This window comes from Pongo pygmaeus, chromosome 10, assembly GCF_028885625.2.
Source record: "Pongo pygmaeus isolate AG05252 chromosome 10, NHGRI_mPonPyg2-v2.0_pri, whole genome shotgun sequence".
NCBI lineage: Eukaryota > Metazoa > Chordata > Mammalia > Primates > Hominidae > Pongo > Pongo pygmaeus.
In genome coordinates, this window is record NC_072383.2 from 22,591,524 (window position 1) to 22,605,127 (window position 13,604).

Below are 13,604 nucleotides of genomic sequence, written 5' to 3' on the forward strand. Positions count from 1 at the left end.
CTTCCAGAGAAAGCTAGCTTGTGGGCACTCAGTAATAGATGAGAACTTGGGGAAAATCTAGATAGTGATCCATACAAAATAATAATTGTTGATATTTTCTAAATCTTTACAATGTACCAGGCACTGAGCTGAGTTTTTTCCATATGTTAACTCTTTGAATCATTGCAATGATTCCAGATAAGAGAAAGGATTATCCACATTATGCAGATAAGACACAGAGAGCTTAAGTAACTTTTATAATGTCACACAGCTAGTAACGTATACTCAACATAAAATCATTTTTGGTACTGAATACAGGCAGTTTGGCAAAAAGCTCATGCTTTGACCACTACTCTATAGCTATATTCTTAAGAAAACAAAAATTTAAGAAAATAGTATATAGAGAAAGCAGGACCTAGAATAGAATCTTGGAGAATGTCCACTTTGAAAAGTAAAAGAAAGTAGAAAAATGATTAGAGGCACCAGAAAAGATTATACTGGAAAGAAAGTAGAATGTGCAGTGTCATGAAAAATAATGGAAACAGATGTTCACCGCCTTTAAATGCTAGAGAATACAAAGAAAAATAAAAAACATTAGATGACCCTGAATTCGATGATTTTTGGAAACGCAATTTTAGGCCAGAGTTGGAGGTTGGAAGCCAGAGTCCCAGGGGCTAATGAGTAAGTGAACCTAGCAATTACGGTTTCCTCTTACAAGATATTTGGTAGCAGGAGAAAGGAGGAGATGGTGTGATATTTGGCAGGGTAGAAACCTCAAGAGAAATTTTCATTTTAGAATAGGCAAAAACAAAGAAAGCATTTTTGTGAGCTCAGAGAAAGATACTGTAGACAGGAAAAAGGAAGATCCAAGAGAGAAATGAACATTTATTATTATTATTATTATTATTATTATTATTATACTTTAGGCTCTATGGTACATGTGCACAACGTGCAGGTAAGTTACATATGTATACATGTGCCATGCTGGTGCGCTGCACCCACCAACTCGTCATCTAGCATTAGGTATATCTCCCAATGCTATCCCTCCCCCCTCCCCCCACCCCACAACAGTCCCTAGAGTGTGATGTTCCCCTTCCTGTGTCCATGTGTTCTCATTGTTCAATTCCCACCTATGAGTGAGAATATGCGGTGTTTGGTTTTTTGTTCTTGCGATAGTTTACTGAGAATGATGATTTCCAATTTCATCCATGTCCCTACAAAGGACGTGAACTCATCATTTTTTATGGCTGCATAGTATTCCATGGTGTATATGTGCCACATTTTCTTAATCCAGTCTATCATTGTTGGACATTTGGGTTGGTTCCAAGTCTTTGCTATTGTGAATAATGCCGCAATAAACATACGTGTGCTTTATAGCAGCATGATTTATAGTCCTTTGGGTATATACCCAGTAATGAGATGGCTGGGTCAAATGGAATTTCTAGTTCTAGATCCCGAAATGAACATATTGATGGAATAAACTCCCAAAAGAAGAATGAGAGTAAGAATCCAAGCGAAAGCAAGAGAATCCTTGGAAAGAAAAAAGGCTACTATAGGTTCTTAATGCTGCCACTGTTCAAATTAGTTGGGTTCTTTTTCTATCTTGTTTTTTTTTTGTTTGTTTGTTTTTTGTTTGTTTGTTTGTTTTTAATCTAGCACCTTGAAATACCTCTTCTACACATTCTACTATCTGAAAGGACAACTAGAGACAAGACCACAGGAATTAAGCAATGAGGATATATTAATTAGGATGATTTCACTGCAAGTAATATAAACCTACTAATGCTGGCTTAAGTATAATAACAAGGAATTCATTAATAGGATGCCGGAGTGTCTCATGGCAAATATTTAGCTGAGCCTTAGGAATGATTTTTAAAAGTGGTCAAAATTGGTTGGCCGCAGTAGCTCACACCTGTAATCCCAGCACTTTGGGAGGCCGAGGCGGGTGGATCACGAGGTCAGGAGTTCAAGACCAGCCTGGCCAAGATAGTGAAACCCCGTCTCTACTAAAAATACAAAAATTAGCTGGGCGTGGTGGCAGGTGCCTGTAATCCCAGCTACTCGGGAGGCTGAGGCAGAGAATTGCTTGAACCCGGGAGGCGGAGGTCGCAGTGAGCCGAGATCAGGCCACTGCACTCCAGCCTGGGTAACAGAGCAAGACTCCACCTCAAGAAAAAAAAAAAAAAAAAAAGTGGTCAAAATCACTGTGGAGAACCTCGAGTTCTCTCTCTCAGTCTGTTTTTGCTTCTTATAACAATTCAGTATAGTTTAATCTTCTTTGCATCCAGTGCAACAGAATAGAAAAATGAACACTACCAATAGCTTTGAGCTATTGGTCGTGTTCCATTATATGATAGTGCATTCAGAGACTCGTTTGAATGGGAGCATTCTGATTGGCCTAGCTTATGTCAGATGTCTTCCTTTGGGCCAATCAGCTGTGGCCTGGTGACAGGGCCATGTCTTATGAGCATGAGTTCTTCACATTGCAAGCACTGCTTGGGTCTGTAGATAGTTCCTGGAAAAATTTGCAAGGAATCTGGGGATAGGTAATATAAAACGTTTCTACCAACACAGCACCAATGAGGCACTATTACAAGATGTAGGACTGGGATAGTCTCACACAAATCTCTACTTTATTGGCTTTCATTTTCTTAAAAGACAAGAGTCAACCGAACTTCCTTACACATACCGACTCATTATGACAACCCAGGTCATACCGAGGTTATTTCAAGCATAGCTCATTTATTCAACAAGCACAGATTGAACACTTAGCCATGTTCCAGATATAGCTTTGAGTTGGTTTCCCTGCAAACCTACTGAAATTGAGAATTAAAACACATAAAAAGAGCTGCGTGGTAACTGAATGCAATTTTTCCTCAAACTACTACTTCACGATGGAAAGCAAAATCCTCACAGTCTAACATCATTTGGAACTGAAAGATAGGTGATCCAGGGATAATAATTACCAGGCTTTCTCTTCAGCATATGTTCGGCCTCTATTGCTGTTATTTCAGAAACCGTGGTGAACACGTGAGCGCAATGAACAGAAGCTCGCTCCATGCAGTACCGGTGGTAAATCTGTCTTTCCCCAGCCTCTTTGTCAATGTTAAACTGTTAGAAACAAAAATAAAACACACATTTGCTAACACTGGCCCTTCTACACAAGCTAAACAAAATCACACATTTCACCAATTGGCTTACCTCAAGGCTGTGTAAAATTTTATGACCACAAAAAAGTAATAAAAACTTGAATTAAAGCCATTACTACAATATACATATGGACTTACACTTTAAAAGACATTGTTTACTCCATTTCTCCTTCTAAACTGCAGTTTAACTCCCTAAGTAAATGATGCTTCTACCTTGCTGTAATCACATAGAATTCTTGAATTTTTGACATTTTAATTACACTTTTACTTATTCTGCATCTTGGAATACTGAGCTAATGCCTTTCTCCAAAGTCTTTTATATATTTTCCCATGAACAGTGAAACAAAGTTGACATTAAACTTGCCATCGAAAATAAGAATAATTATTATAATGCTTAATTCACTGAAAGGGAACCTGAAAAAAAGAAAGACAAACACTTTTCCTTGGTTATAGAATTTCCCCTGTATAATTGCAAAGAGTGTATAGCTACTCTAGTTAGATATTGTGCTAGATTATGCAATTATCTATACTTCTGGGTAGTTTAACTTAAAAAAAGTCAAATTCCCAACAATCACTTAAATAACTGGCAACAGTGTGGGCTTTTGCCATTTCACTTAGTTACTGAATGTAGTGTCTCACACACCTGTATATGAAACTATCAGTGTCTAAGACAGAAAGAATGTGTAAAGTTTCTGACATTATGTAAGTAGGGTGCTTTTCATAATGAAGATTGTTAGTAGCTCTTCAGCACTAGTGTCAGGCACTCCACTAAGCACAATAACATTTAATTCTTATAAACTACTGAGACACTTATTTTGTCTTCATTTTATGGAGAAGGAAATTGAACCTTTTAGAGGTCAAGAAACTTGTCGAAGGTCACATTGCTATTAAGAATCTTAGTAGAACCCTAATTTGATCCCTAATCAGCCTGACTGATGAATGAATAAACTCTTGTATTCATCTGTTTTTATATCATTGAGACTTCAACTCTATCAACAAGTTAGTCCCAATAATTATGGTATCATAGAGAGAAAAATACTAAAAAGAGACCCATTAGAGGAATCTCATGATAAGAACAAGAAAACTCCTAGAGCATTCTTTCATAACTGTAATATTTGGAATCATCTCTCTGAAAATGTTTGAATCAGGTTGTATATGACATGCTTGGATCAGCAGAAGTTTTCTTAAAAGCTCTATGTGGCCAGTCTAATTCATGAAACCAAATCTCTCATTTAATCAACTTTTTTGAGCAATTTATGTGTATCTATTAACTTTAGGAAACTTATAAATTAATGGAAAATGGATAAAAAACAGGTAGAAATGAAATGAGTATGTGTCTGAATAAGTTATAGGATCAAAGCAGCACTGATTCACTCTGGCTGAAGGTAGGCAAAATTATCTCATACTACACAGTAAGTGTAGTCAGTATCAACTCTACAAATGTAAGACTTTCAGGTGCAAAGACGAAGACTTATTCATCTTTCTATCTCCAAATTGGTTGCATGAATAAAATGGCATTTGGACCAGGATATGAAAGTTTAATTCTGGGAAAGTTATTTTTAGCTGAAATGCTAGCTGCCCTAAAGAACAAGTATAGAAAATGCTATGGCATGTGGAGGAAATAGCAGGACATCTGATGTGACTGTAGCATTGGATGTAGAATGTAAGAGACAGAGGCTGGTCAGATACAAGCCTGAACACTGAAATCCCTGAAGATGAGCCTAAGAATTTTGCCTTTGTCTTGTAAACAAGAAAAGCCACTGTGAAAGTGTTTGTTTAGAGGTGTGGTAAAGACATAGCTGAGGTTCAAGAAAAACAACTCTGGAAAGAAGTAAAGAATGTTTTCTATCCCGTTGAGTATTTTGTGAATTTCAAATGAGATAACAAATGTCAAATGTTTAGAAAAGTGCCTGGCATATGGAAAGTGCTCAATAAATTTAGCCATTGTTATTATTAATTATTATTATTGTTGTAGGGAATCACATGTCACAGATAAGACAGCATTTAACATTTGGACATTTAGAGATGGGAAGATAGATTTTCTAAATGAGCAGGCTGAGTATGCACAAATACAGCGGCAGGATAGCAAGAGCCTGGAGACTCCGTGAGAGGCCTTGGGTAAGTCAGGCGGGTGTGCATGCTTCTGCCTTTCCCTCCTCCCATGGGGCACGCTTGTCTTTTAGGTCTGTAGTATGCGTGGCGATTCCTGTGGCTTTACAGAAACCTTATCCGTTTACACATGTTGTCCACTCTTCCACATATTTATGATTATACCTTAAAATTTCTGTATAATAATTCCAACATAGGACATATCTGGACCTGGTCTTTCTGACAATGGGTTTTCACTTTCTTGCATTTTAATATATCTCATAATTTTTTATTGAATTCTGGATAATGTGTATAGAAAAACAAAAAACGGGTAAAGTACATATTAATCAATAAAACACAGTCCAGTGACACATGTGGATGACCCTATAATTGAAGTTGACTAGCTCAAAACTTGATCAGAAGAAAGAGTTTAAATCCACCAAATAATTGTCCATGGCTTCCTTCCCCATTTTCCAATCCCAAATGGCACTGTCCTCAGATTTCCATCTAGGAAATTCTGTTACAATTAAGAAAAAAAAGGCCGGGAGTGGTGGCTCACGCCTGTAATCCCAGCACTTTGGGAGGCTGAGGCAGGTGGATCACGAGGTCAGGAGATCGAGGCGATGCTGGCCAATATGGTGAAAAACCGTCTCTACTAAAAATACAAAAAATTAGCTGGCCGTGGTTGCGCGTGCCTGTAGTCCCAGCTACTGAAGAGGCTGAGGCAGGGGAATCGCTTGAACCCAGGAGGTGGAGGTTGCAGTGAGCCAAGATCACGCTACGGCACTCTAGCCTGGCGACAGAGCAAGACTCCGTGTCAAAAACAAAAACAAAAACAAACAAACAAAAAAAACGGGGGGGTGGGGCAGGGGCAAAACAAGAAAACTAAAGGCTTTAGGGGGAAAAAAGCATTTATTATGTAGTCATTAGAGTCGAGAGGATAATTGATCAATGACTGGACTTTAAAAAATGAGTTTGGAGACATATTCTTAGAGGTTCTCAGAAATTTCATACGCTGGCTGAAAATGGTTAAAATCTTATTTTAAATAATGAATTTTACTAAAAACTTAAACGAGCATTACAGTTTTTGTAATTGGCTACTAACAAAAATTGTTTTCAGTTAGCAGTAATTTGAGTAAAATCGTTCTAATCTTTCCGATTTTACAAAAGTTTAATTATCTTATTCTTGTTCTCATATTTGCCCTATTTTTAGTTGTCTGAGTCAGAATTTACTGAAGCTGATCCTGGTTCCTGCATCAAAGATTAAACTATGACTTCTTCCTTATACTAAATTTTTAAAAGCCTTTCATGTATATAATTTGGTATTCTTATGTGTCACCCAAATTCTAAACTTAGTGTGAGCTTGGGGGCTTCTGTTGTGTAAAATGATTATGAATTTAACCCAAAAGCTAGTTCTTGACTGCTTGTTGTCTACTAGTCATTTTGCTGGATAGAACATTTTACTAGAAAGATGGGCAGATATCTGACTAAACTTAAGTATCTCAACCAGTGAGGGTCTTTAAACTAGAGAGATGTATGATTATATCTAAAGACAGTATGAAAAATACTGCTCTTTCATCAAAAGGGTAAAATTGTAATATATAACTATATACTATAATGCATTTCTTCCTTAAAACCAAAGAAAAATATCCTATGTATATTATTAGTAGCTTTTAAAATTAATTATTTCTATACAAGATTCAAGAATTCTGAAATGAAATATTCAATCTGCCACTCTAATATTTTCTCTTTCACTGAAGTCAAAGTGCACACCTCTCCAAGAAGCATGGTTGTTGAGCTTATCAGCTTATCACAGATCACCGGTTTGCCCTTATTAGTCCATCATTACTACATACCGCTAAGAACCTCCCAGATCCCCAGGCTTTCTGAATTCCTTGGTGATTTTATTTTAAAGGTACAGCTTGTGTTTCTAGTTTGACCTTTAGATTACGCTGACCTTTTTATAGGGAAGGGCTCATCAGGACCACTCATTGCTTTACAGATGTTAAAGTTTTTCAGAAAGAACTTTCTTGCTCTCTAAGTGTCTTTGAGACAGTAGTATAACTTTTCAGTGGCATTATTTGAGTATTATTTGTGTATTACACACACATACACATTCTGTTTTACAGAATCCTAGAACTCTTTAAGCTGGGAAATTTTTAAAATCAACTTTCTAACTTCCTAATTTTCCTGACAGCAAAACTGAACCCTAGAGTACTAAATAGATTTGATTGTTAATGTAGACACCAAATCTGCAAAACCTCTGAATTTATACTACTCAAACATTTTGTTAATATTATTAACATGATGATATAAAATATATACCTTCATTAATCTAAATTGACATGAAAAATAGAAGAAATAAATCAAAACTGAATTACTTTGGCAGGTCATAGACTCAGGTAACCTGCTAAGATGAGCAAAAATAACTTGTTGTTCACCAAGGACCCATATCCCTGTTTGCAATAACTTCTGTTTTACTTGATCCCACAAAAATGCCCCCTGTGCATTGCAAAGTTACAGGGAAAATTGAACCTATCAACCTATAATGTGGCTTTTAATCAATTGCTTACTTGGAGGATAGAAGAAATAGAGAAAGTAAGTCTCATAGTGCAAGTTTGTATGTCTCAAATCTCAATTATCTATCTGCCACTCAGAGCTGCGTGTGGATCCAGGGTGTTCACAGCACTTCCATAGCCTTAGGCTAGAACAAGGGCCCAACCTTGGCCCTACACTGAGTCTTTACTCCTACCATATCCCTCTGGAACTATTGTTCCAAAGTGGGACAGAAATCAGGCCTCTCACCTCTATACTCTAGTGTACTCTGAACAAAGTTGAACTATATGAGCTGCCTTTCAACCCAAGGGAAGCTTTATCATGAATATTGATTAGCTAAAAGGGCATTTCTGCCATCTGGTTGGCAGATGAAATGTACAGATCAATACTTAGCTTTCAGCTTCAGCAATCTGAAAGAAGGGTGAGTAAGAGGGAGGGAGGGAGGAATATTTACCTTATCAAGATGGTTGTAGAAATCAATACTTGCTGCACAGAGATACCTCCCAAGTAGTGTAGCGTGGGTTGTAAATATTGTAGCAATAGGAAGTTTCCTGGCTCGAGAAAGGATCAGTCCAATTCCAGCCTGCCATTCATGGAATTGGGCAATGACATGTTTACCATCTGCATGATCTGTCACCTACATTAGGAAAAAAAAAGCATTCAGAAAAGTTGTTGATGAAACTTGATTGTGATCATGGTCCACATCATAAGTGGAGTTATGGTGTCTATAAATCATTTTGCAATTTAAAGGAGTCGAAACATAAAGCATGAATATTTAGCAAGGTAATACAGGATTCAGTGGCATGTTCATTAACCCCATATATTTTTATGTCTTAATCCTCTCTTTCAGTGATGGAGCAGATTTTTTGTATCCACAGAAGAATAAATACTAATATTAGTAACAGGTAATGAATATTAATAAATAAATGGAATAAATGCAAAGTAGGCACTCAAAAAATATTTATTGACTGGACGAATAAATAAATTCTTAAAGATATCACTGAACAGCTGAATCAATTGTGACTACTCACTTATAAGCTTATTTTTAAAAAACTACTTAAATTTTTTTAATCGACTAGACTTGTGTTTATTTATAGTGTACATTTTGATATTTGCTAAAGGAATGGCCAGGAAGAGATTTGAAAATGCCTTCTACATTTGTAGTGGCCCAATTATGGAGAAGCAAATGTTGCCTAAAACTATATAACAATCACAATGAAAAAAAAAATGCATATGAAGAAAAAGTGACTTTTACAATATCATTTTTTCTAATAAATAATTACTTGGATTTTCAATGACTTGAAAACTCTAAAAGCATACAATGATTTTCATGTGTATATTTGCATATTTGATTTTAAGAAACAAAGATAAAATGCCATTACATCATTTTATAATAAATAATAAATGATTCCATGTTTTAAATTTATCTTATCTGGGTTTTCTTTTTCTTGAAGCCAACAAAATTTAACTGATATATTATTAAGAATATGGAATTAGAGAGAAAGAGGCTAATAAAAAACATGCCTAGAATCAAATAGCAGCTTTGTAACACACTGAAGATCGGGGTCTAATTCCACCCCAGGGTCTAGTTCTAAATCAGGTGGGCATCCGTATCTTTGTCTTACAAAGAGACAGCTTATTTTGTTTGCCCTTACAAAATATTAACATTCACATTGACTCCACAATGAGAGTTCATTTCCTTAATAGAGACAATAGCAAAACACCGGCATTCAAGAAGGCTGAGCAGAGAATTGGGAAATTTGGAGAGTTAACTTAAAACAGTAGTTATCACATGTAGTGTACATCAGGATCACCTGGAAAGCTTATTAAACAAACAGCTTATTAAGCTATTTGCTACTCTTAAGATTCTATACTTCATGTTTTTCTTATATATATATATTAAGTATCATCTATATATGGGGCAATATAATTGGGTGTTTGATACACATCGTGCCATTTAAATTTGACATGAGGTAAATAGTAATAAGTATCATTATTACGCTGTTCCAAAGGCTGGCATTTAATTTGCAGAATGCTCAACATTTCCTCAGATTTCTTTCAATTGTATTAGGACAAGCCATAATGGCATCATCTCAAAATTTGCCTCATTTAAAGATCATGGGATCATTCTTGGGCACTGAAAGCAGTTGTGCTGCTCCTCTGTTGTATCACTATGTAATAAACCATACCTCTTTTAAGAACCAGGCAGTTAAAGATCCAAATATCAGCATATCATTGGCTTCTCGGTCATGATAAGGAATGCCGACACTGCATGCTTCCCAGAGGTCACCCTTCCACCTGTCCAGATTCCAAGCTGAATAGCCTATGTCAAAAAGTACCACATAAGGACTTCCTTCTATCAGCCATCTTCCAAAATGCACCTGTCATATAAAGAACACATAGCCATGTAGTGATATTAAGTCATGCAAGACAGGACAATGTATTTGCACTCTGAGGATATAAACTTTATGTAGTACTCAATAGCAGATTAAACAAGCTACTTAGAAAAGAATATTGATAACATATAGCCTCTGCTATTTGAGCCTCAAGCTGGAATGAGCATAAATCCATTCATCTAGAACCTCCAAATTCTTGCTCTTCATTAAATTTAAAAACAATGTATCTATATCATATAATCTCTGTTCATCTGTCTCTAGTTACTCTCTTGTGACCTTGAACTCACAGGTCACAAGAGACTTAATATTATAGTCTCTACTTTTATGACAAAGCCATGAAATGCTTTGTATCTCTGAAAACCTGGGTAGTTGGATATAATGGCTCCAGTGTCGCTTATTTTCTTTTATGGAACAGGACTAACAATATTTCCTGCTAGAAGAAAAAGCTATTTCTGTAGTCCAATATGTATGATTTATCTTACTATTCCTATCAAAAAAAAGTGATGCAAAATGTTTCCCAATATGGTTGCTGCCAGAGGTTTAACTAAACACATTGCCCTAGATACATTATCTCTTTAATCTAGCAACTCAAAATATAATTCTATTACATTCTCCAAATTGACGTTGATTCCTAAATGCTTTATCTTCTGCAAGTTTTAATGAATTAACTCTCTCATTTTTTTCCAATTGTATGTATATCATCACTTGCATATCCAAGTTTTAACTTCCTTTTTTGTCTCCATATTTCTATAGTAATTTACTTGTTCTTTTGTCTTAATTTTCATTTTATGTTTATTCTCCTATTACATGATATACAACCTCATAAACCACTTCAAACCCTTTCTGGAACTCAGCAGAGGCTAAGAGTCTTTTTGAATGTGGATCCAGGCTTCTCTAGAAAATAAAATATATTAATATTGCTTACATATTGACACTTACGACTCCACCTATGGCTGAATTTTGCAGGACTTCAAAGGCCAATTTGATCATTTCCTACCAGGGGACACAGGTATGTGTGGGGATGCTTCTCACCCATCTGTTCCTTGGTCAACCTTGAAAGACCCTCATTATGTTACAGTTGTTTCCATTATAATTTAGTGTTTATCATGCCACTGTTTCCTTTTAAGATGAAATTTTCCTGAGCCCCAAACAACTTTTCAATAGTTTTTCTCCTTGGGAAATTCATTGCTTCATGTATTTATACACTGTGAATAACATGTAATATTACTATATAATATTTACTGACTGCCTAATATGTGCCACATGATACATAAGCTAAGATCATAAAGAACAGCTGAAACTATTACACAAATAGAGAATGTAAGCCAATTGGTATTGACCTCCAGTCAGTTCTTGGCTGCAACATGAAAATATCCCTACACTAGAAAGCCATGAAGTCTTGAGACCAGTCAGTTCCATTGTGTTTCTCATCTACCTCTTCCTTCACGAGAACTTCAAATGCAAGCCCCTTCTAACATCTCGTTTACTTGCATCCTGATAGTACAATAGGCATTGTTCTATCACATTTCTAACATTCTCTATGCTGCCTTCACTAAGAAATGTTTTCCAGTACCCTTTGGGATCTCAAGTTCACTTGTAAATTATACATTCCACTCCTTAAACCTTGCATGCACCTCCTAGACACCACTACCCACACAGCATCTCAAGTGAAGACTTTGCATTTTTTCACCCCCAGAAACTATATTCCTGGGATGAGTAGGAAGGAAAGTTACTGATTTTTAAAATTCTACTGAAACTTTTAAAGCCTTATTCTCTATTTACATATAAAACACCTTTGAAATGTGTGCTATCCAAAAATATTACCTTTCCTTGCTCAGCAAAGATAAGGTTACTTTTTGACCTTATCCTAAGCAACTTCAAAGTCCACATTTTTTATCCTGCACATTTAACCTCATGGTTACTTGACCTTATGGACTTAAAAGACTTTCACGTCCACCTGATTTCAGCTACTCAAGATCATGACTGCATTCTTTCGTTGTCAAATCCCAAATGATTTCTTCCCTAAAATATTCCACTTCGGCATTCCGTTACCCAGTTACAACTCTTGTACTTCCATTTCTGTCACTGTGTTTCTGCCAGTGTATATATTCTTTCTTTCTCCCCTTTAAGACCTCCAGTTCCTATAACCCTCCATTTTGTCCTACATTATCATCTTCTTTCTGGCTTTGCTTACTTTCTTTCCTGTCTATTCCTTATTTAATTCCTTCCTTTTCTATATATTCCAATGCAATGGCCCATCAATTAAACTATTAATTGAATCACTTTTACAATTACCTTCAATTCTTGGGCCACCTTGACCTATTGCATGAATGGTCAAATTAAACAACACTGGATCTTCATCTATTCCACTTCCTGCACCATCACTCAGACTGCAGACTGCTCCTGGACAAAGTCACAGCCGTGTGTATTTGTGCCACTATAAAGTCATGACTACATCTCAAACATGTCCAAAAATTCCGTGAACAATTTTTCAGAACTTCTTTCTTGAACTTCCCTAGTTTCTACACTTGCCTCTTAATTGTCATAAAATGACCTTTAACACCTGCTTCAGTAACATCATCAAGAACATTGGGTAAGATTGTCCAGAATTCTTGATTAACATGTATCTAGTATTTGCAGTTATCCTTTTTTCCTTTTTGAGTGAGACAAGTGAAAAATGATTCTTTCAATATTGCTTTGGATCTTGTTCCCTTCCCCATTCTCAGCGACTTTACTCTCTTCAATCCTCCATTTATTCTGAGATTTTAGCTTTTCCCTGTCTGCTAGGTTTTTCCTTTTTGCAAATAAACATGCTCAGGTCTTACCCATATTTAATAACACACCAATTCTGAAAACCATGTCATTCTGTAACTACTTTATTATATTTTATATTCATAGAAAAATCTCATAATCACAACTTCTGTGTCTTTTTTCTTACCACTTATTTATTCCTTAACCCACTGAAATGAGATTTAACCTTCCTTTCTCCTCTGAAACTGTACTTATCCGCGTTACCAATGGCCCAAATATTACCAAACCCAACAGACCCTGGATCAATCCTTTGTTGACTTAATCCCTTCTTCATACTTAAAATTCTCTCCTCCCTTGACTTGACATTACGATTTCTGTTGGAGCTGTAACAAATTACCACAAGCCTAGTGGCTTAAAACAAATTTATTATCTTACAGATATTGAAGTCAGTAGTCCAAAACAGACAAAATCAGTGTGTTGACAGAGCCAAATTCCATGTGTAGTTTCCAGGGAATAATTTATTTTCTTACTTCTTCTTTATTTATTTTTTTTTGGGGGGGGGATGAAGTTTCACTCTTGTTGCCCAAGCAGGCGAGCAATGGCATGATCTCAGCTCATTGCAACCTCTGCCTCCCAGGTTCAAGATATTCTCCTGCTTCAGCCTCCCGAGCAGCTGGGACTACAG

The 13,604-nt window shown here is 36.2% G+C and overlaps 1 protein-coding gene across 1 annotated transcript in view; it reads right to left on the minus strand.

The window, feature by feature from the left end:
* Positions 1-13,604, minus strand: part of GYS2 (glycogen synthase 2) — a 73,352-nt gene that overhangs the window by 30,207 nt on the left and 29,541 nt on the right. The window contains exons 3-5 of the mRNA XM_054443418.1: positions 9,962-10,153; positions 8,227-8,409; positions 2,946-3,090 (exon numbers count right to left, since the gene is read on the minus strand). Of these exons, the coding sequence (XP_054299393.1) occupies positions 2,946-3,090; positions 8,227-8,409; positions 9,962-10,153 (520 nt within the window). The remainder of the gene's footprint in view (positions 1-2,945; positions 3,091-8,226; positions 8,410-9,961; positions 10,154-13,604) is intronic.